This window comes from Lithobates pipiens, unplaced genomic scaffold (genome assembly GCF_037356315.1).
Source record: "Lithobates pipiens isolate NorthernLeopardFrog02 unplaced genomic scaffold, aLitPip1_a1.2 Scaffold_27, whole genome shotgun sequence".
NCBI lineage: Eukaryota > Metazoa > Chordata > Amphibia > Anura > Ranidae > Lithobates > Lithobates pipiens.
Window position 1 is genome coordinate 67,470,559 of NW_027507788.1, and position 24,997 is coordinate 67,495,555.

At 41.7% G+C, this 24,997-nt stretch overlaps 1 protein-coding gene across 3 annotated transcripts in view; it reads left to right on the forward strand.

Annotated features, from left to right (window-relative positions):
- The window catches only part of EPS8L1 (EPS8 signaling adaptor L1), a 304,222-nt gene extending 279,782 nt beyond the window's left edge, over positions 1 to 24,440 (forward strand). For all 3 annotated transcript variants that reach the window (XM_077457059.1, XM_077457060.1, XM_077457061.1), the window contains 2 exons: positions 15,892 to 16,024; positions 19,329 to 24,440. In XM_077457059.1, the coding sequence (XP_077313185.1) occupies positions 15,892 to 16,024; positions 19,329 to 19,415 (220 nt within the window). In that variant the 3' untranslated portion in view covers positions 19,416 to 24,440. The remainder of the gene's footprint in view (positions 1 to 15,891; positions 16,025 to 19,328) is intronic.
- Positions 24,441 to 24,997: the final 557 nt, after the last annotated feature.

The window sequence follows — 24,997 nt, forward strand, 5'->3', positions numbered from 1 at the left end:
GTTGGGTCCCACTGTGGGCCAGCAAAAAGGGAGAGGCATGCCACAGTGCAGCCACCTAAACATGTACACCCCATCACCACCACAACAACAACAATTAGAATTGCACCACAGTACGTAATGAGTTGGTCAATCTATAAATATGCGAACAATACAGCTTATATATTAGTACAATGATAAAAAATCTTGAAAATTATTTAGACAGCGCTATCAAAATTCTGCATCACTATAACTTCATCAAAATTAAAGTGCAAAGTCTAAAACAAAGTGCAAAGTCTCTTAGGAAAGTGTCCAGTACTGTAAAGTGTTTTTTTTTTTTTCATAGTGTAAAACCATATAATATAAAAAAACTAACTCTAAGCACTTACAATTAACAGTGTCACCAACAACAGTAGTACAGAACACTATATATTACCAAACTGACTCTGACTGCATATTCAGACCACGATTACAGAGTAGGTGTGCGCGGTGATGTCACGCCCATTCAGGGCCGGTGCTACCACTAGGCAAACTAGGCAGCCGCCTAGGGTGCACTGCTGCCTAGGGGCGTCTGACTGCTGGTTTCCCTCCGCATCTGCATGCTCTGCAGGCTGCAGCATGTAACTAACTCAGTCTCAGGCAGATGCTCTATCCAACCAGTAGTGTAATTAGAGGTGCAGAACATCACTGGAGCCAGCAATAGAGGAAGCAGAGCAAATGCTTAATGCATAGCGGTGCCTTCTGTCACATGGGCAGGGCAAAGGGGGTGGAGTCAGGGATGGGGGCGGCAAAATTAGGTTTTGCCTATGTGCCAAAAATCCTTGCACCAGCCCTGCGCCCATTACTCCGCCTTACACGTTTCATCATCCAGCGTCCTCCAGGGGCAGAAAGGGCACACATCATCTCTAACCTTTTTATAAACATATCTCAAATTACATACTAATAAATTGAACCAAGCTAAAAAATACATATAAAGCAGGAACCTAGTAACTTATACAATAGAATAGAATAGTGGAATAGACGCCCTCCAGAGATGGTTCTGGCCAGCTCAGTAGATTGCTTTAAGAAAGGCCTGGATTCTTTGCTAAATGTACATAATATAATTGGGTACTGGCATTTATAGGTAAAATTGATCCAGAGAAAATCTGATTGCCTCTCGGGGGATCAGGAAGGAATTGTTTCCTCTACTGTAGCTGATCATGCTTTGCTGTTTTTTTTTTTTTTTGCCTTCCTCTGGATCAACTGTGGGTATAAGATTGGGTATATGGGATTGTATGATAATATTTTTTATTTATTTGGTTGAACTAGATGGACTTGTGTCTTTTTTTCAAGCAGACTAACTATGTAACAATGAAATAAAATACACATTTTTGAAAGACGAAAATTACGATATCTTAAAAAAAGACACTTTTTTGAATTAAAAAGTAAGACAACAATAAAGTTAGCCCAATTTTTTTTATATTATGAAAGATAATGTTAACCCGAGTACATTGATACCCAACATGTCACACTTCAAAATTGCACCCACTCATGGAATGGTGACAAACTTTTACCCTTAAACTCCCTAGGCAATGTTTAAAAAATTCTACATGTTGCATGTTTTAAGTTACAGAGAAGATCTAAGGCTAGAATTATTGCTCTCACTCTACCAATCGCAGTGATACCTCACATGTGTTGTTTAACTACTTGCGTCATATGGCGTCCCCCCATTTAAACAGGGAATGCGCGCGATCGTGCTCACGCATCCCTATTCCTTCGGTGGTGGCGTGTCATGGAGACACCGCTCACCACGAGGGGGGTGAACAGCCATTGGATATGGCTGTTTACCACGTGATCGACCGTGATGAATTCACGGCCGATCACAGATGGTTACATCCCCACTGTGCACGGCGCGTGTGCGTGATCGCGAGCACACTACACATGCACGTCGTGGCAGTGTGTTCACCGACGCTGGTAAACAGCCATTTGCCGGCTGTTTACCCACATGATCGGCTGTGATAGTTTCACAGCCGATCACTAAATGTAAACAAACCGAAGTAACGAGATGGAGGAGGAGGAGAGGAGGAGGAGGAGAGGAGGATATTGCGGTAACATCTCATTACCGATTACAGTGTACACCAATAACACTGATTGTCCAAGAGGACCTGTCACCACCCATCATAGTATCTGTCACTCACAGTCCATCAGAGTTCCTGTCACAGCCCATCAGAGTACCCGAGTTCCTGTCCCAGTCCATCTGAGTACCCGAGTACCTGTCCCAGTCCATCTGAGTACCCGAGTACCTGCCCCAGTCCATCTGAGTACCCGAGTACCTGCCCCAGTCCATCTGAGTACCTGAGTACCTGTCACAGTTCATCTGAGTACCTGTCACAGTTCATCTGAGTACCTGAATACCCGTCACAGTTCATCTGAGTACCTGTCACAGTTCATCTGAGTACCCGAGTAGCTGTCATAGTCCATATGAGTACCTGAGTACCTATCACCGCCCTTCAGAGTACCCAAATGTCAGTGACAAGGCCATCAGAGAACCTGTCACCAGGCCATCAGAGTACCTGAGTACCTGTCACCAGGCCATCAGAGTACCTGAGTACCTGTCACCAGGCCATCAGAGTACCAGAGTACCTATTTGCAGCCCATGCCTCATAGAATATACGTTGGGTGTTTGCTTTCCAAAATGGGGTAATTTTGTGGGTAATTCCATTGTCCTGGTGCTCCAGGACCTTCAAAAGTGGGATAGGTAGGAATGAAATGAGATGTGTCATTTATGCTCCTAGAACGCCTGAAGGGACTGCTTCAATGTTTGGCCTCTCTATGTGACCAGGCTGTGTAAAAGTCCTACACATGTGGTATCGCCATACTCGGGAGGAGTAGCAGAATGTGTTTTGGGGTGTAATTTTTTCTATCTACATGCTATGTGTTAGAAATATCTTATAAATGGACAACTTTGTGTAAAAAAAAAAAATGCGTTTTAATTTTTTTTCCACACTTTCCAAAAACTTCTGGAAAAAAATTAACCTTTCAAAAGACTCATTATGCCTCACAGATTATACGTCGGGGTGTTTGCTTTCCAAAATGGGGTCATTTTATGGGCAATTCCATTGTCCTGGTACTCCAAGGCCTTCAAAAGTGTAATAGGTAATTTTTGCTCGTAGAACGCCTGAAGGTACTACTTCAATGTTGGTGCTCTGTATGTGGCCTGGCTGTGTAAAAGTCTTACACATGTGGTATTGCCATACTTGGGAAGCATAGCAGAATGTATTTTGGGGTGTAATTTGTTGTATGCATATGCTGTCTGTGAGAAATAACCTGATAATATGACAATTTTGTAAAAAAACATAAATTAAAAAAAAAATCTTCATTTTGCAAAGAATTGTGGGAAAAAATGACAACTTAAAAAAACTCACCATGCTACTTACTTAACCTTGGAATGTCTACTTTCTAAATGGGAGTCATTTGGGGGGTATTTTTACTTTCTTGACTTGTTAGTGTCTTGTTAGAAATGAGATACACCTGATGTACTGAAGACCTGATCAGATGTGATAAATTTTCAGTGATTGGCACCATAGTTTGTAGACTCTATAACTTTCACAAAGACCAAATAATATACACTAATGTGGGTTATTTTTACCAAAGATATGTAGCAGTATAAATTTTGCCCAAAATTTATGGAAAAAATTTACTAATTAGCAACATTTTATGACAGAAACAAAGAAAAATGTATTTTTTTCACAAAATGTACGTTTTTTTATTTTATTTATAGCACAAAAAATAAAAAATAAACCCACTAGTGATTAAATATCACTAAAAGAAAGCTCTATTTGTGTGGAAAAAAAGACGCAAGTTTCATATGGGTACAGTGTTGCATGACTGAGTAATTGTCATTCAAACTGTAAGCTGAAAATTGATCTGGGCAGGAAGGGGGTGTAAGTTCACTGTATTGAGGTGGTTAAAGGAAGGTGGAGAATCCTAAAAAATGGGACTTGGAGGCTACAATGAAGAGAAGGACCTCCCAGGTGGTTTTCTCAGAAATACTGCCTGTGGCTCGAGCCACACCAGAGAGGCAATAGGAGCTTAGGAAAATTAACGATGGCTGAGGAATTAGTGCAGGAAGAAGTGTTTTGGTTTCCTGGAGAACTGAGCTGACTTCTCATGTACACAAATGCCAGGAGCCTAGCTAACAAAATGGAGGAACTGGAGCTGCTGTTACATAAGGAGATTTTTGATTTTGTGGGAATATCAGAAACTTGGTTTGACAGCTCACACAATTGGCTGTCAGCTATCCAGGGGTATTCCTTGTATCTGAGGGACCAGGAGGGTAGAAGAGAGGTGTGCCTATACAGTATATGAAGAATGATTTAGGGGTGGAAGAGAGGAATGACATTGCAAATGGAGCAAGGGCGGATGTGCAATCCATATGGGTGGAACTTCAAAGAGAAGAAGCAAGTGGTAAATTAATAGTGGGGGGTAGGTTACAGGACCCCTAACCTAAAGGAAGATGAGGAGTTGGATCTCCTATCATAGTCATGCCTTGTACACACAATCGGATTTTCCGCCAACAAAATTGTGGAATTTTCTCCGAAGGGCGTTGGTCCAACTTTGGCTTGCATACGCATGGCCACACAATTGTTGGCCAACAATTACAAACGTAGTGATGTACTAGTCTACTTTGTGGTTTTTCATCTCTGTAGCGCCACCCTTTGGGCTCCTTCTGCTAATTTCGTGTTAGTAGAAGTTTGGTGAGTGTTTATTTGCATTTTTTCATTTCGCACTTTTCAATTCGCCCTTTTTTTAGTTCGTTTCTGAATGGCCGTTTGTCAAATGGACATGTTGCAGAATCAGAGGGGATAATGTGTTATTTATTATTGGCCTTGGAGTTATTGCTTTGACATTTTTTAGGTTGAATAATGATTTGATTTGGTATATTTTTGGATGCATAGAATGCACTTTTTGGTTAAGTTCTATTGGCAGATAGCATGTCTAAATTTATTTGTTTCCATTTTTTATTTTTTTATTTAAACAAATTTTATTAAAGTTTAATAGATTTACAGAATTCACAAGCATAAGGTACAAGGGAATAATCGGCAAAAGAAACTGGTGAAAGACATACAGAGCATATAACACTGGGAGCGCTGTCAGTCGACATCTGGACAGTGTTCTGACACCAGGGCAGGTGCTTCCACTAGGCGAACTAGGCAGCCGCCTAGGGCGCACTGCCACCTAGGGGCGCACTGCTGCCTAGCCTAGCTTAGTGAGGGTGCAAGGCAGCTCGGATGGATCATGGATCACTTATGTGGTTTGCCTGCCCAGCGGTGGCCGGCGTGGCTCCGCCTGAATAGTGCTGCTGACTGTGTGTCACTCACACTGTGCAGACCTGGACCGTGGCGGCGCAGCAGGCACAGTGGGAGAAGTGAGATGCGAGTGCCCGGGAGAGAGAAGAGCTCCCTGACCACCAGAGAGGTGAGGACAAACAGTATCAGCAACCCAATGCGGCAGTGCCACCAAGAGGCTGGATTCCTCAAAACCTCCTCTCCGGTCTCCAGTTCCAGCTCCGACAGCGGCCGAATGACGAGCGGATCACCCCCCCCCCCCCCCCCCCGAGGACCGGCAAAGGGCGCATGCAGCCAGGGACTGCTAACCAGAGCACCCCCATCCTCCCCAGCCAGAAGAATGGCTTGCTGCTGGCCAGCGTCAACGTCTATGGAAGGAGGTACACACTTACCCACAGACTGGGACAAGGGGAGAACAGAAGGGACTGCAGACACTGCTAGGGGCCCCCCTCTCTCATCCTCAACCCCCTCTCATCCCCTAAACCACACTCTCTCTATCATCCTCCCCCTTCTCACCCCCCTCTATCATCCGCAATCCACACTCTCTCTATCATCCTCCCCCTTCTCTCATCCTCACCCTCCCCTCTATCATCCCCCTCTCATCCCCTCCCTCTCATCCCCTCCCTCTCATCCCTCTCTCATCCCCAATCCACACTCTCTCTATAATCCTACCCCCTCTCTCACCCCCCCTATCATCCCCCTCTCATCCCCAATCCACACTCTGTCTATCATCCTCCTCCCCCTCTCTCATCCCCAATCCACACTCTCTCTATCATCCTCCTCCCCCTCTCTCACCCCCTCTATCATGCCCCCTCCCCCCTCATCCTCCTCCCTCTCTATCATCCCCCTCTCATCCCCAATCCACACTCTCTCTCTATCATCCTCCCCCCTCTCTCATCCTCCCCCCTCTCATCCCCCCCTCTATCATTCATCCCCCTCTCATCCACCCCCTCTCTCATCCCCAATCCACACTCTCTCTATCATCCTCCTCCCCCTCTCTCATCCCCAATCCACACTCTCTCTATCATCTTCCTCCCCCTCTCTCATCCCCAATCCACACTCTCTCATCCTCCCACTCTATCATCCCCCTCTCATCCCCAATCCACACTCTCTCTATCATCCTCCCTCCCCCCCCCCCTCTCATCCCCAATCCACACTCTTTCTATCATCCTCCCCCCTCTCTCACCTCCCTCTATCATTCCCCCTCCCCCTCTCATCCTCCCCCCTCTCTCATCCCCAAACCACACTCTCTCTATCATCCTCCCCCCCTCTCTCATATCCCCAATCCCTCTCTCTCATGTAGATAGTATATGGGGAAATATTGTATACTTTTTTTTTCGGGGGGGGGGGGGGGGGCGCAAGTAGCTGGTCTTGCCTAGGGTGCAAAATAGTTTGGCACCGGCCCTGCCTGACACATGTGGAAAACTTAAACTGTCGTGTCCAAATATGTCTGCTTCCCTGTGTGGGTAGTTTGGCCATTATGGACGTGGTTATGAGGTTTTCTATGTTGAGCTCTGAGCAGTAGAAGGGTGCATACCGAAGTCAGCCACCTCTGCACCCAGTCACTGCTAAAGGGATCTGACTGTGACTGAGCGGGGGCTGTAGGTAAGTTCGGTATACTGTGTTGTGTGGGTGAGCCCAATCTTTAATTGTGTGGAACCCAGGTGTAGAAAGCATAGGTGTAGTACATGTTGCATCTCGATAAGACTATTTTGGGGGGGGGGGATTGTTTCCTTTTTTTAATGCACACTAAAATAATTGTGTAGAATAATACTTGGCTATGTGTTTTACTTCAAATGACAGGGAGTAGGCAGTTACATTTTAAAAAGATACAATGTAAAATTAACAAGGGACACCAATATTGTAATATCTTTGATCTTAAAAACTACGGGATAATGGTGTTGTGGTAACTTGCTCAAATAAAAAAAAAAAGCATAATAATAATATTATTGATATCACTGGAAAAAAAAAGCCTTTGAAAATTGATTTGCAATAACTCCCATCAGTATCACCAGCAAAGCAGCATCATTATTATCCCATTAAAGAAGAGGAGAATATAAACTGCATTACGAGATTTCATTATTTGCCATGTCATGAATGTTAATTCTTCATTACGAATGCTAGTTTACAAGACCAACCACTTCTGGCTCGTCCTTGCTTCCGAGCATTCGTATTTGTACTTTGGACTTTTGTCCAACGGACTAGTGTACACGCGCTTGGAAAATCCGACAACAGACATTTGTTTGCGGAAAATTAGAAAATACGCTAGCCAACATTTGTTGGTGGAAAATCTGACAACAATTGTCCAATGGAACATACACACAGTCGGATTTACCGGCAACAGGCTCACATCGAACATTTCCCGTCGGAAAGTCCGATCGTGTGTACGAGGCTTTAGAAAGGACAGCAAGGCAGGGAAATGTCTTCTTAGTGGGGGACTATCCAGATATTTACCACTTCCCAACCAGCGCACGACGATGTACATCGGCAGAATGGCACGGACAGGCATAAGGGCATACAGGTACGTCCCTTTAAGAATGGTGCCGTGCCATCACGCTCCCATCAGGGCCCCCGTGAGTCTGGTTGCGGGTCCCATGGACTCAATCGCCGCGGGGATACCCACAATCGTCTCACTGGGAGGCTGAATGGGGAGATGCGGAAGTAAACAGCATCTCCCCATTCTGCCTAGCAACAAGTGACACTGATCTCTGCTCCCTGTGATTGGAACAGAGATCAGTGTTCACTAACACACAGTCATGCCCCCCACAGTTAGTAACATGCCCCTGGGACACACTAAACCCCTACACTGCCACCCCCTGGTTAGCCCCTTCACTGCCCGTGTCATTTACACAGGGATCAGTGCATTTGTATAGCACTGATTGCTGTATAAATGACAATGGTCCCAAAAATGTCCGATCTGTCCGCCTTAATGTCGCAGTCACAATAAAAATCGCTGATCACCGCCATTACAAGTAAAAAAAAAATTATTAATAAAAGTGCCATAAAACTATCCCCTATTTGTAAACGCTATAACTTTTGCGAAAACCAATCAATAATAGCTTATTGCGATTTTTTTTTTTTTTTTTTTACCAAAAATATGTAGAAGAATACGTATCGGCCTAAACGGAGGAAAAAAAATGTTTTTTATATATTTTTGGGGGATATTTATTATAGCAAAATTAAAAAATAATGTGTTTTTTTCAAAATGTACGCATTTTTTTGTTTATAGCGCAAAAAATAAAAACTGCAGGGGTGATCAAATACCACCAAAAGAAAGCTCTATTTGTGGGAAAAAAAGGACGTCAATTTTGTTTGGGAGCCATGTCGCACGACCGCGCAAATGTCAGTTAAAGCAACGCAGTGCCGATTTGCAAAAAGTGGTCTGGTCTTAAAGGGGTTGTAAAGGTTTGTTTTTATTTTCTAAATAGGTTCCTTTAAGCTAGTGCATTGGTGGTTCACCTACCTTTTCCTTCAATTTCCCTTCTAAATGTTTTGTCTCTTTGTTTTCTTTTTCTGAATTTCTCGCTTCCTGTTCCTCCTCAGTAAGCTGTTCAGTAAGCTGTTCTGGCTGACTAAACACCGCTCGAATGATGGTGTGAAGTTTACTGAGGAGAAACAGGAAGTGAAAAATTCAGACAAAGAAAAAAAACATTTAGAAGGAAAATCGAAGGAAAAGGTAAGTGAATCAGCAATGCTCTAGCTTAAAGGAACCTATTTAGGAAATAAAAAACAAAGCTTTACAACCCCTTTAAGCCAGCAAAATGGTCCAGTCTGAAAGTGGTTAACTGGGCAGAAGGAACAGCTCACTCATTTAAGGCTCGTCATTTACTAAATATCTTACAGGACAACTTCATGTCCCAGTTGGTGGATGCCTCGACTAGAAAGAATGCTTTGCTAGATCTCTCAAAGCAGTTGTATACCCGCACAGATTTTTTTTTCTTCGACAAAAAAACCTGCAAGGCAAAGGCATAATGAGCTAGTAGCATACTAGCTCATTATGAAATACTCACCTTTGAACGAGGCCTCGACATCTGATCCCGGTCTACGCCGAGGGAGCTGGCATGTTCCCTCTGCGCTTCTTCCTGGTATCGTGGCTCCAGCGATGTGAGTGGCTGAAGCTGTGATTACATCACTTCCACGGCACCTACCGGACCGTCAGCTGGGCCTTCACAGCGCATGCGCTGTTGACGTCAGCGGCTGCATGCAAAGAAAATATCTCCTAACCGTACAGATTTAGTAAATATTAATTTTACCTACAGGTAAGCCTTATTATAGGCTTACCTGTAGGTAAAAGTAAAAAAAAAAGTTTTACAGCCGATTTAATTACAAATAACACAGATGTGGAAATAAGGGTCAACTTGTGGACCAGCAATCACAGGATAATTACATTCAGCATAAATCATGGGAAAAGAAGGTAGGAAGGTAATACAAGAACACTACATTTCAAATGAGCCGACTTCTCTAAACTGCTCTCCATACTGCAAGATATTAAATGGGACCAAATCCTAGATACAATTGAGGCCGCGTACACACGCGGGGACTGTTCGCTCAACTTTGTTCGTCAAACAGTTTCAGCGGACAGTCCGCTCAAAATTAGCATGGACGGACTTGGCCACACACGACGAACGAACAGTCCGCTGAAACCGTGCGCGATGACATGAACGGCACGTACGACGGGACTAGAAAACGACGTCCTATACACTGCAATGCAACCTTCGGCGTGTAAATTCTTTCTGAGCATGCGCGAGACTTAGTTTGACGAACAAGCCTACACACGGGCGGACTGTCCGCTCAAACCAAGTTTCAGCGGACAGTTTTACGGAATTTCCGAAAAACTTTGTTCGTCAGACTGTCCGCTGAAACTGTCCGCTGAAGCCCACACACGAGCGGACTGTCCGCCGAAACACTGTTCAGCGGACAAAGTTGAGCGAACAGTCCCCGCGTGTGTACGCGGCCTAACACTGAGGAAAAATGGGAGTGCTTTAGGAATAGAATAAAGGTATTACCCAGTGCATTCCAATGGGCAATAAATATAGAAGAGCTGAGGTTAAACCTGGGTGACTAAACCATAACGTAAAAAGTTATAGTAAAAAAACAAAAAAAAAACAGAAGCCAATGTCCAAAAAAGACTAGAAAAGCTTAACACAAATAAATCACCAGGATCGGATGGCTTACACCGAGATAGCCTGACTGTTTCTAACTTTTATGGACAGTTTACTGACAGGAACGGCACCAGCTGATTGGCACAAAGCCCACGCGTTACCAATATTCTAAAAAGGGCTGAGCTAGATTCCTGGAAACTACAGTTCTGTCAGTCTAACATCAATAGTATGTAAAGTATTGGAGGGGACAATAAGGGACTATATTCAAGAATTTTCAGATGAGAATAGTATCATTAGTAGTAATCAGCATGGGTTTTACTAAAGGTCGTTCTTGCCAAACCAATCTGTTAATATTCTATGAGTAAATAAGCTGCCATCTAGATGAAGGTAGGCCATTGGATGTGGTGTATTTGTTCTTGAATGGAAAACTGATTACAGGGGCATGTCTAAAGTGTGATGATAAATAACATGTACCCTGACTGGTCTCAAAGTGGGGTACCCCAAGGCTCTGTCCCGGGACCAATTCTGATTTGATCATAAATTATATAGAGGTTGGTATAAATAGCTCAAAGCTCAGTGTTTGCTGATGACTCAAAAATAAGCAGGGCAATAACTTCACAACAGGAAATACTGTAGAAACTTTACAAGATGACCTGAAAAAAATAATGGGGTGGACAACTACATGGCAAATTAAGTTTAATGTTGAAAAATGTAAAGTATGTTTATGAATTAGTGCTTAATGCTTGTATTTGACTTTGCATTGACATGCATTTGTCATTATTACCTTTTCTTGCTTAACTTGTTAAACTTCTTAATTTTCAATAAAAAAATAAAAATGTATTGTAAAAACAGAAAAATATTAAGTAATGCATGTGGGGGCTAAAAATATAAACTCAAATTACTAGCTCCAGGATGGAGAATGATCTGGGGGACCTAGTAGAAGACAGACAGAGCAATAAAATGCAATGTCAAGCTGCAACAAGCAAAGCTAGCAGACTGACTAATGCATGCATTAACCTCCCTGGCGGTATGATTCATTCTGGTTTTAGGTGCTGAAAGCAGTACAATTATTTTGCATGGAAATTTGGCGTTTTATATTGTAGGCCTGTAATTCTTAGGAATAACTCTCTTAAATCTGTTCAAACCAGAGTCTAGCAGACATCCCGGGTATGATAAAGTTTATAATATAATAAATAATAATAAAAATTATTCAATAATGTAATCAAATCCAAAAACACTGAAATTTGCTCATTTGCAGAATTGTCGCTGTCATTAGATTTAGTGTTTGATGACAAAAGGAAAGGGACAAAGGGGGTGTGTAATTTTTTTATACAGTACTGTAATCTGTAAGATTACAGTACTGTGTGTGTTTTGTGTATTTAAACTTTTTTTAAATTTGGCGCTGATCTCCGCTCCCATGCATCGTAACATCACAGGGAACGGAGCTCAGCGGCATTCGGGCACTGTGTGAATCGAGCGGAGGACAGCTCGATCACACAACACGGAGGACATCGCTGGATCCAGGGGACAAGGTAAGTAACCTCTCCCTGTATCCAGCAATGCGATCCTGAGTCTGGCTCGGGGTTACCGCTTATGATAGTAAAATCCTAACCCAAGCCAGACTCGAGATTACCGCCAGGGAGGTTAAAAAGGGAATTTACTCCAGAAATACAACTATAATTCTAGCACTTTATAAAACTCTGGTTAGGCCACATCTGGAGTATGCCATCCAGTTCTGTTCAACAATCCTCAGGAAGGATGTGCTGGTACTGGAGAAAGTCCAGAGAAGGGCAACAAAATTAATAAAGGGACTGGGGGACCTCAGTTACGAGGAATGACTATAGGCACTTATTCTCCCTGGAGAAGAAATGCTTGAAAGGTAATGTGATGGCGATATACAAATACCTCAAAAGTGATGCCAGCGTAGGAAGAAAACAATTCAGTCTCAGAGAGTGTAAGAAGACACAGGGTCACTCAATGAAATTGAAGGATAAGTGGTTTACCTTAAGCTGCATAGGGGGTTTTCACTGTCAGGGCAGTAAGGATGTGGAATTCCCTTCCACAATCGGTGGTAGGATGGTTTTAAAAGACTCTTGGACATGCATCTTAGTAAACAAAATATACAGGAATATTGGAAATGATTATCAACATGAACACACATACATCTACACAGGTTCAACTGGATGGACTAATGTCTTCATTCAACCTTACCATCTATGTAACTATGAGGTGGAGCATGAGAAACAGTGGACAGCTGACATTATGCTGTATGAATAAGGATTAATTTAACTTTTCTGCGTGGGACACAAGGATGCAAGGAAATAAATTGAGACATTGAATGTTTTGAATGAATTTATTATTTATGTTTACAGCACTGGACATTTTCCTAAGAGACTTTGCACTTTGTTTTTGAATCACTTTAAGTTTGATGAAATTATAGTGATGCACAATTTTCTGTGATGATAGCACTGTCTAAATAATTTTCACAATTTTTAGTATCAAAGCAGCACACACAGCTCAGCTTGCCAAGTGGTGAATGGGACCAGATGCCTTTTCAATGCTCTGCAATAAAATAGTAAATTTTAATTTTGCCACAGATCACTGCACCTTCCAGCTGTATTGCAGTGTGAACAGGACACGTAGAAAACAGGTGTTGAGCACTGCAGATGAAGTGCAGTAATACATAGATCACTGCACTGTGTGTGAATGAGCCATGAAATATGTCAAGCAACAAACATATAAATCAGTAAACTGGATACAGTAGGTACCTTGTATACACAGTGTACTGAATGAGGATACGTTGAAATTACTGGCCAGAGGCCTATCTGTCACACTCCAAAGTTTGGTAGATTTCAGTTTAAGGTGGTGCTTTCAAATTTGAGCAGACCCTCAAACTGAATCGTTTCAGTACTGAAAGTCATTGCACCAATTCACTCAACATCTTCATGACACAATTTAGGTTACACAGTACATTGACCCCACCTGGATACTAACTACCCCCTCCATCAAGTATTTTACTAATATTAATAAATACCATACATATGGAGCAGTCAACAAAAAAAAGGCAATATTCTCATCATTGTTAACCACTTCAGCCCCGGAAGCTTTTACCCACTTCCTGACCAGGCCATTTTTTGCGATACACCGCTGCGCTGCTTTTACTGAGTGTTATGTGGTTGTGTGATGCTGTACCCAAATAAAATTGATGTCCTTTTTTTTCCCACAAATAGAGCTTTTTTTGGTGGTATTTAATCACCTCTGCGGGTTTTATTTTTTGCACTATAAGCAAAAAAAGACAGACAAAAATCTCAATAAGCGTATATTGATTGGTTTGAGTAAAAGTTATAGTGCCTACAAATTACGGGATAGATTTATGGACTTTTATTTGTTTTTCACTGGTAATGGCGGCGGTCTGCGTTTTTTTTTTTTTTTTGGGGGGACTGTGATATTGCTCCCGACAAATCTTACCCTAAATGACACTTTTTGGGACCAGTGACACCAGTACAGTGATCAGTGTTAAAAAAAAATGCACTGATCCCTGTATAAATGACACTGGCAGGGAAGGGGTTAACACTAGGGGCAAACAAGGGGTTAAATGCGTTCCGTGGGAAGTTTCTAACTGTAGGGGGAAGTGTTACTCTGGAGGAAAAGAGAGATTGTGATTCAGCTTAGCTCTCTTTTCCTACCTGACAGAGCAGCGGTGTGCTTTGTTTACATTGGCACACCGCTGCTCTGTGTCCCTTCTGTACGATCAGCGGGTTGCACCGTCCGCCAGACACTCTGGCTCCCGCTGTGTCCAATCACAGCAGGAGCAGCACTCCAGTGGTGCACCCCCTACCCCCAAACGGCGTGCACAAAGTCACGTACAGGTATTTGATTTTGCACACCTGAGACGCCCTGCCACATTTAATGTACGTGGGGTGATCCGGAAGCAGTTAATGACTTAGTATTATGGATTGGGGGTGTTTAAAATTTAATCTGATTACTCCAGGAAGATTAGAGATAATCTTGTCAATGACAGTCAAAGTGAACTATTAAATCTGGTCTCCATATGTATTTGTAATAGATTATAGGAGATTAGGTTAGCTGTCTTTATCTTGTACACCCACACACCCCTTTGATACACTCCTTCAACTATACCAAGGAGACTGCACCTTCTAACATTCAGACCTATAGTCTGTGGTGACGTTTTTTTACTACATTAATAGCACTGCCCTCATTCACATGGGATAGTGTACATTTTCTTGAAAATCTTGCCATGGTTGATTATTGTGACGCATCCTAGATACTTGTAACTATGGAAATGTCTTCATTGTACACTTGCATTCCCACTACCACAGGTCTAAAAGCTATTGAAGTGTGCTTATAAACTGGCAGTGCTGTGAACAATTCTATTGTAATCAGAAAAGCAATTAATGCCTTACCATAAACAATGTGTCAACTATGTATGTGAAACATTTGTAAATATATATATGTGTAACAACACATAAAAATATCATATTGCTATCAAAAGTAAAGTGTGGTTCAAAATGAATCACTATGACATCCGATGCTTTAAACCCTAAAAATTGCAAATATAGTGCAAAAATCCCCAAAAATATATAAATAAAAATCAAATGTAAAAACAAGTGAATCACCAAGTGAACAAAAATATGAAAATAGTCCCAAAAATTAAATCAATGAAGTCCTCTTATCAAAGTAATAAATAAAGTCCGTGTGACCAACACAAACTTCTTCAATTGAGTGGATCTTCTTTTTATAAGGAAGAAAAGAATTAAATATATATATATATATATATATATATATATATATATATATATATCTTTACAAAAGTTTCACATACATAATTATTAATTGTTAGGCATTAATTGGTTTTCTGATTACAATACAATTGTTCACAGCACTGTCACATAGGATGGACTTGATGGACTTTTTGTCTTTTTTTTCAACCTTGTAATTTACTACTAATTTATAAGCACACTCTTTGAGTTGAGTTTATTTCAGCAGTGCAGAAGCAGTGTAGCACATATTTGTTAGGTTCCAGGCACAGTTCTATCCCCTTTTGCATTACCCTTAATAAAACAAAAAGAAAAACAAAGTCACGGACTGTTCTCTGAATCAAGAATTTCTCTGAACAGTCTAACACTGTTCTCTGAATCAAGAAATGTAAAAATTTGGTGTGCCTGGCTGTGCAGGATGGGGTATCCCAATTTACTTGCGACTCCTTAGGGGGTGCACTACATTAGAAACTATGTGCTAATCCTAGTATTGAAAGGGGAATATCCAGGGATTCAAAAGCTGGTAACTTCTGTACCATTAATCAAGCTGTAAGTAAAATCCAGCAACAGCTAAATAGACGATGAAGACTGAAGTAACTATTTGCTGCTATGTGTATTCACGTTCTTGCATTGATCATCCCCAGAGTGAAGTGCCCAAGATATAAATATTTTTTTTTTATAATATACAATTTTTTGTCTTTGTTATAGGACTGTAAAATCATTGGGAGTGTTAAATGGAGCTCAGTTGTTTTCTCTTAGAAAAGATGAATTTAAAGCTGTGAGCTCTGAAGAAGGTGCCAGAGTATATAGCCAGGTCATGGTACAGAAGGCTCTTCTTGAGGTATGCTCAGAATTCCGTAAATGTTTAATTCTAACCATGAATGGTCAATGTATATTTTTAAAAATCTCCTGACAGACAACTCATACACTCATACATCCCATTTAAACACTAGTATAAGAACAGTAGGTTTCTGGAGAATTGTTACTGTGCTCTATTACATGGTTATACCTCTGTAATGTGCCCTCTAAACCCTAGAACAAAAACATTCTATATTGCAGCCTACCAGTCCTAGAATGTGGTGGCTACATTTATTTTCTTTTTCAGGCTTTACCCTATAATTTTACGTAGTTGTCTTGCCAGTATCACTTTCTGTCCTAAGGTGGGATTTCATTCGTAACAGCTGTATTTCCTGCAGGGTGATGCTGTGATCGGCCCACAGCTATCATATAGTACCTGGGCCAATCACAGCATCCTGTATCATGTGATTAGTTGTAGCCTATCACAGATCACTAGTAATCACAGCTGCGAAGGGCCGCCCCCACATGGCAGAACCAGCGCATGCATGGGAGACGCATGTTGTCTGCTGGTGATAGGATGGGGAACAGGGATAATTGGAGAATGACGCCAAGCCCATCCCCACCTGAGGGGACCAGCACAGAAGGAATGCCGATTGGTCAGGGATCTAGGGGCAGATGGAGGGCATCAGCTACCCTGGGACCATGGGCCAAACGGCCCTCGTGTGCCAGGTGCGCACATCACGGAGCCCCCCCCCAGACAGAAGGTGCAAAAGATAAAGGGGAAAAGGAGGGGAGGAAAAAAGATTGAATGCACAATTATCAAGATTACTGGCCGATGGGAACATGGAATACAGGCATTGCGATCCGCCACATGAATGGATACAGGATCTAAAAATAGGGGTGGGAAACCCCAGCAATGGGATATAATAGGAAAACGCCAATTAACCATGTAAAAATACATAATCTAGACTCATAGTGATATGACACAGATGAACATAGTAGAGCATAAAAAAACAGACGGAAGGAGAAAGATTGAAAGCCAAAAGGCCCAATTTATTTTTCTATGCCTCAAGAGGTAAATTCCTCCAAAAAAGGTTCGATTAACTGCCCTGTTGAGATCAGGGAAGTGAGTAGTTTAAGGAGATAGATCTATTTGAGCTCCAACTGAAGGAGGAGCTTGTTTCAATCCCCTCCTCTATGGTTGGGATGTACCCTATCAAGGGCCAAAAATTTGATCTTGGGGAATTGTCCATTATGCAGGGCAGCCAAATGTATATGCAGGGGTAAACCTGGATCACATCCCTTCATGCTCCAAACATGTTTGTAGATCCTATTTCAGAATTCAATCTTTGTCTTACCCACATAATATGAGCCACAGTCACAGAGCATTAAATAGACCACACCACATGTCTTGCCGTTAGCAAAATGTTGTGCCCTAAAAGTTTGACCATGCGGCAGAATGAGGGACCCACACATATGTATCTGCAATAATTGCAACCTCCACACGTTTATGTTCCTTTGAGCCTACAGGGGTCACGTTTCCTTTATATTCACTATGAATTATTTGATCTTTGATAGAGGTGGCTCGTCTGAATGTTATGGATGGCATTTTAAATATGAATCTATCAATATTTGGGTCCATGGATAACAGATGTCAATACTTCTGTATAACATTCCGTATTTTTTAATGTTGGCTGGAATATTTAATTATTATCCTAGTATTGTTATCCGTGTTCTTATCCTTCTTAGTGCCATATAGTAGATAATTTATATTGCTTTCTATTGCCCTTTTATATGTTTTTTAAGACATGATTTTGTATATACTCTCCCCAAAAGTCTCTTTTGAAGAATTTTGGCTTCTTTTTTTGAAAAGATATTTCATCTGAACAGTTTCTTCTTGTTCTTAAATATTGACTATAAGGTATTGAGGTCAATAGGGGTTCAGGATGAAAGCTTGAAGCATGCAGGATAGAATTTCCCAATGTTGGGTTGTGATAGAGGCGGGTCATGATTGTATGATCTTCACCACAAATGACCGTGATGTCAAGAAAAGTTAGTTCATTAGGGTGATATGACATAGTAAATGTGAGGTTGAATTTTTTCCTATTGTGTCTTTCCAGATATGTGAGTAGTAGCTCTTCGGGGACCATCCCATATCATGAACATGTCATCAATGTATAGGTGCCACATGATAATGTGGTCTGTGTACATTGCTAACTGCTCATCATACATAAGCATTCATTCCCACTCCCCCAGGTACAGGTTGGCGTACAATGGGGCACAACAAGTTCCCATCATCACCCCCTGCACCTGGAAGTAGTGGGAGCTGAAAACAAAAAAGTGGTGATTGAGCACAAATTCCAAGGATTGCATTATTAAATCACTATAAGCCCATTCATCATGTCCCCACTGGGACAGGACATGTTGAATGGCTGCTAGTACTCAAAATATGGGGTTTACAGTAAAATGTCCTTTTTTATTTATTGAGAGACACCGATCCTGCCCCTCTGTGTTTGGCCTTGTATACTGCTCGCTCTCAAAACTGATGCGTGACAGTCAGAGTTATACTGGGGTTCCAGATTAGTGTTTTTTTTTGCCAGCGTCCCAAGCTCTGAAAGGTGCCAGACTAGCTTATTGGTCCAAGACTATCAACTGTACCTGTGTCCCCTAATGTTCTCCAAGAAAAAGATTTTATAGTTAGTGCAAAATCCTTATTTTGCTGACTGCAGCTAATTCCATAGACAGGTTCTTTTAAAATGTTTTAATTTTTTTCTGGCACTGGAGGTTTTATCAACTACCGAATATCTCCTCGGAGCCCCAGTGTGAAAATAAACTAGAACTGGCCTAACATGTGTCTAAATTATCAACACTGTTAAAATTCAAGCACCTTATGGCAACTGTTGAGGCCCCTTGGATTCCATGCACAGGACAGATGTTCAGACATGGAGTCAAAACCTCTGCCCCAGTCAAGATTAACCCCACCCGTGTTGGTCAACTGTGAAATTGCAGAATTTTAGAGGGCAGAGCTCTGTAATTCACATTTGAATGGCAAGAGGCTGGGCTTAGCATAAGAAAAGGGTGAGGTTTAACTTAAATCAGGGCAAGAGTTGAGGTCTCATGTCTAGTGAGCTACACGGGAATCAGCTTGTACAGTAGCAGGTATAGGTAGTCAAGGGTGCAATATTAGTTACATTTTAAAGTTTGCAGCTGGGTCAGTTTTTGTTCCCTCCAATGTTTTAACTCTTTCACTCTCCACTCCAGTCACACAACTTTACTGTCAATTGTTGTAGAATATATAAATACATATATATATATAGATAGATAGATATATATTTTTTTTCTATTAGGACGAAAAGAAGATCTCTGAGCTGGAAGCTGTAATGGAAAGGCAAAAGAAGAAGGTGGACAGTGAGCTTGAAAAGGGTAGCCTCTAAAGATCTTGGACTGGCTTCACAGGACTAAATAAATTCTACTATTTAACTTGTTCCAAAGAATATATATTATATTTTACTACTTACAATTACCAAAGACCGCTGCAATCATGCCTGCTGGAAAAGACATTTTTATGATGTTACAGGTCTGGTACAACATTGCGAAATGCTTCAACTATCTATCTTGGAATTTTAAGCATTGACTAATCTAAGGACTGCTGATAATCAGATGTGAAGTCATGCAAACAAACAATGCTTTATTTTGAAATTCTAAACATGAAGAATTTACATACTGAACAGGACAGAACAACTTACGAACTTTAAAACATCCCAGTGTTTTTTTTTTGTTTTGTTTTTTTGTCTGAAATACAGTGTTTTATTTTGTTATTCTGCACCATAAAAGATCATTACTAGCTTTTTTTGATTTGAAAGGGCAGTCCATCTAAAATTAAGATTTCACTCATAATTGAACATTAGTTTGATGACTCACTCACTGGCTTCTTAAGGATTTGTTTAGATGGTCTATGCAAAATGTTTTCAGGTACATTTTGTGTGCATGAGATATGTTTCTGATTTTCGGCTAAATTGCTTTTGATCCCTGTTTAATCTGCTTCATTCTGCTTTTGCTTTACCATTGACTTGTAATGGTGAGAAAAGCTGTCCTAACACAATTAAATGCCCTTAAAGACAATTCCTGTATCTCTCAGAGGTTCAGCTTGTGTGTTTCTGGTCTTAAACCTTGCCCCTGTAAAGCCAGGCAGGTAAAACTTGGATACACCTGGTATATTCTCCATTTCCATAATGTAGAATAAATGAAGGTGCCTGAGCTAAGTGCTAAACACATTAATGGTTGTGACAGAAATGTATAGCTGAAATGTAGGTACAGAGTTCATTCTGAAAGAGTCCCAAAGCAAAGCAGTATGTACTTTATAAACCAACTATCAACCATCAAACGTTAACTGTCAGTTTTAGATGGCCTGACGAAAGTTCTTTTATACTAATCTTTCATTTGTTTATAGGAAACTAAGGAAGATGTGATGTTCTACATTTGAACTTTACATATACAGTATCTCACAAAAGTGAGTACACCCCTTGCATTTTTGTAAAATATTTTATTATATCTTTTCATGTGACAAGACTGAAGAAACTACACTTTGTTACAATGTAAAGTAGTGAGTGTACAGCTTGTATAACAGTGCAAATTTGCTGTCCCCTCAAAATAACTCAACCCACAGCCATTAACCACTTAAAGACTGGAAGGATTTACCCACTTCCTGACCAGGCCATTTTTTGCAATACAGCACTGCAGCGCTTTAACTGACGATTGCACGGTCATGCAATGCTGTACCCAAACAAAATCAACGTCCTTTTTTTCCCACAAATAGAGATTTATTTTGGTGGTATATGAGCACCTCTGCGTTTTTTTTTTTTCGCTATAAACAAAAAAAAGCAACAATTTGGAAACAAAATAAATGCTTTTACTTTCTGCTATAACATATCTAAAAAAATATAAAAAAAACAAATGTATTCATCAGTTTAGGCCGATATATTTTCTGCATATTTTGGTAAAAGAAAATCACAATAGATGTATATTGATTGGTTTGCGCAAAAAATGTATCGCATCTACAAACTATGGGATAGATTTAGGGACTTTTTTATTGTTTTTATTGGTAATGGGGGTGATCAGCGATTTTTTTTTTTTAATTACATTTTTTTTTTCCAATTCTTTATTTAGATATGGTGATGCATAAACCTCAACAATATTAAACATATGTTGGATGTTTTCCACATACAAGATCCTGTGCCCATAGATCCCTTTGGCATAAATAGAATAAACACATGAAATGTAGCTCAAGCAGTTGCCTTCGAGGGCTAGGAAGTCTCCATATCCCGCACAGTTTTTTTTTTTTTTTATAAACGGTTAACATGATATTAAGAGACTAGACAGATCAGGAATACTCAGAGAGTCTGAATAGCAAAATAGAACAAAGGCAAGATTATAGTATCAGAGGGGGAGAGAAAGAGGGGAGGGGGATGGACGACCACCGGCCAATTCCGCAATCCATATCTGGGGGTGCCTTTCCTCAGGACCCATCTCCTAGGAGAGTTAGGTCACCAACTCGGCACACTCCTCAGAGTAAAAAAACTTGTGCCAATAATAAAATTTTTTTTTTCAACTTCTCTTGGAGGCCCCTTTCCGCGGCCACCAGATCCTCCATTGCATTAATTTCAGCCACCTTTTTCAGCCATATTGCCACGCTCGGCGCTGTGTCTGCTCCCAGCACACGGGACCAGGAGAAGCAAAATTGGTTTCCTATATATCTTGCTTGGAATCTCATGATGGTGTAGAAGGAAGAACGCCGGGGTCCAACGTAGCTCGCAACTGTACATTTCTGAACAATGCGGTGAACCTCGGTACAGTAAGAACACAATTCTACAAGACCAGAAGATGTGCAGGAGAGACCCTGGTTCCTCCCCACATCTCCAGCATAGCTCTGAGCTTTGAGGGAACATCCTGTGGATCCTCTCTGGTATATAGAACCACCTCATCAGTACCTTGTACCCTGCTTCCTGATGGTTAGCACACACAGAGGTTTTGTTAGTGAAGAGAAAAATTCTCTCCACTTGCCTCTCCATGAACTGCATTCCCAAGTCCTGTTCCCACCTAGATATGTAGGAAGGTCAGAAACTCGGGTATTAGCAGTAACTGGTAAGTCAGGGAAACCAAATGGCGTGCAGGGGACTTTTCCAGGCACAGGAGTTCTAAAGCAGTAAGGCTCCTTCTAAAAGGTTCTGGGGAAGGTAAGGAGCCAATAAATTGAGCTAGCTGTATTTTTTTCCAGAAGGAAAGGCCCGACCTTGATGTGTCTTCCATGATTTGCTGTCTGGACATCCACTGTCCGTTTATGTTGAAGAGTCAGACCTGGGATCGGTCTACCCCTTTCAGATCCTGGAATCTAGGGTTGCTTAGTTCCGGGCTAAAGGCAAGGTTCCCAACAGTAGGGGGGAGTGGGGACGGGGTGGGTGCAATGGAAAAGTCTCGGAAGGCTTTTTGGTCTATCCGCCACAATTCCCCTACAGTAGGGTGGTCTCATATGCGTTGTGGTAGGTGCATCTGGCACCAGGGCAAGGCATCCAGCTGGGTCTCAGCGAGGAGCCCTTTCACCTGTACCCACTATTTCAGGGGGCCATGGCAACACCAGTCCAGAATTCGTGTCAAGTGGCAATCCATAAGATAAAAGTTGGCATCCAGTAGAGCCATGCCGCCCATCACTTTTGTCAGTCGCAGAGTAGACTGGGCCAATCTCTGGGCCTTCTGGGCCCACAGGAAAGATGTTATAGTACGGTTCACTGCTCTGAGGAAGGAACCTGGAATACGGATGGGGAGGGCCTGCAGATGGTACAACAACCGGGGCATAATGTTCATTTTAATAATCCCACAGCAACCAAACCAGGGAAAGAGTCCATGCTGCCAAGACTGAAGGTCTTTTTTTAATGGCTGTCAGCAGGGGAGGAAAGTTGAGGGGGAATATGTTCTCTGTCCTACTGGGCAAAAGTATGCCCAGATATTTGATGTGTGATCATCGATTTTTAGCGGGACTGCGTAATTGCAGCAGTCAAATCTGACGCCAAATTACACTTTTTGGGGACCAGTGACATTGTTACATTGATCAGTGTTATAAAAATGCACTGATCAATGTATAAATGACACTGGCAGGGAAGAGATTAACACTAGTGGCGATCAAGGGATTAACTGTGTTCCCTTAGTGTGTTTTAACTGTAGGGAGATGGGTTGCCAGGGACATGACCAAGATCGCTGTTCCCACTGGGAACAGAAGATCTGACATGTCCCCTGTCAGAATGGGGATCCGCCTTGTTTACATAGGCAGATTCCCAGTCTGCCTCTGTACACCATGGGTCGCCGGTGGTATGGAGTCCGCCGGACCTGCGGGTGTGCTTCCGCTATATCACTTAAGCGAGCCGACATACAATGACGGCGATTCACGCTATCCTGCCACCTTGCCGCAGTACAACTGTGGTGAGTGGTTGGGAACCAGTTAATGTCTAAACCGCTACCAACAAGAGTGAACACACCCCTTAGTGAAAATGTCCAAATTGAGCCCAAAGTGTCTCATTTTCCAGCACTGCCTTAACCCTCTTGGGCATGGAGTTCACCAGAGCTTTAAAGGTTGCCACTGAAGTCTTCTTCCACTTCTCCATGATGACATCACAGAGCTGGAGGATGCTAGAGACCTTGCGCTCATCCACCTTCTGTTTGAGGATGCCCCACAGTTGCTCAATAGGGTTTAGGTCTGGGGACATGCTTAGCACTCAGAACCTTTACCCTCAGCTTCTTTAGCAAGGCAGTGGTTGTCTTGGAGGTGTGTTTGGGGTTGTTATCACTTTGGAGTACTGCCCTGCGGCCCAGTCTCCGAAAGGAGGGGCTCATGCTCTGCTTCAGTATGTCACAGTACATGTTGGCATTCATGGATCCCTCAATGAACTGTAGCTCCCCACTGCCAGCAGCACTCATGCACCCCAGACTATGACGCTCCCACCACCATGCTTGATGGTAGGCAAGACACACTTGTCTTTGTACTCCTTACCTGGTTGCCATGACACATGCTTGACGCCATCTGAACCAAATAAATTTATCTTGGTCTCATCAGACCACAAGGACAAGGTTCCAGTAATCCATATCCTTAGTCTGCTTGTCTTCAGTAAACAGTTTTTGCAAACTGCTTTCTCATCCTTAGAAGAGGCTTCCTTCTGGGATGATAGCAATGCAGACAAATTTGATGCAGTGTGTGGCGTATAGTCTGAGCACTGACAGGCTGGCCCGTCCACCCCTTCACCCTCTGCAGCAATGCAACATTAATGGCTGTGTGTTGAGTTTCTTTTGAGGGGACAGCAAATTTAGACTGTTATACAACCTGTACACTCACTACTTGACATTGAAGAAAATACAACTTGACTAAAATGTTGTCACATGAAAAGATATACGTAATAAAATATTTACCAAAATGTGAGGGGTGTACTTTCCTTTGTGAGATACTGTGTGTGTGTGTGTGTGTGTGTGTATGTATATATATATATATATATATATATATATATATATATATATATATATATATATATATATATATATATATATATACACACTGTATATATCCTTGAACAAATCACCCCTTCTATGGGTACTTGAACTAAATGTAGCGTGCCTTGAAAAGTATTCATACCCCTTGACATTTTCCACATTTTGTCATGTTGCAACCAAAAACGTAAATGGATTTTATGTGATAGACATAATTGTGAAGTGGAAGGAAAATGATAAATGGTTTTTAAAAATGTTTACAACTAAATGTGTGAAAAGTGTGGCGTGCATTTGTATTCAGCTCACCTGAGCCAATACGTTGTAGAACCATCTTTGGCTGTATTTACAGCTGCAAGTTTTTTTGGTATATTCTCTACCAGCTTTGCACATCTAGAGTGACATTTTTTGCCCATTTATCTTTTCAAAATAGCTCAAGCACTGTCAGATTGGATGGAGAGCATCTGTGAACAGAATTTTTTTAAGTCTTGCC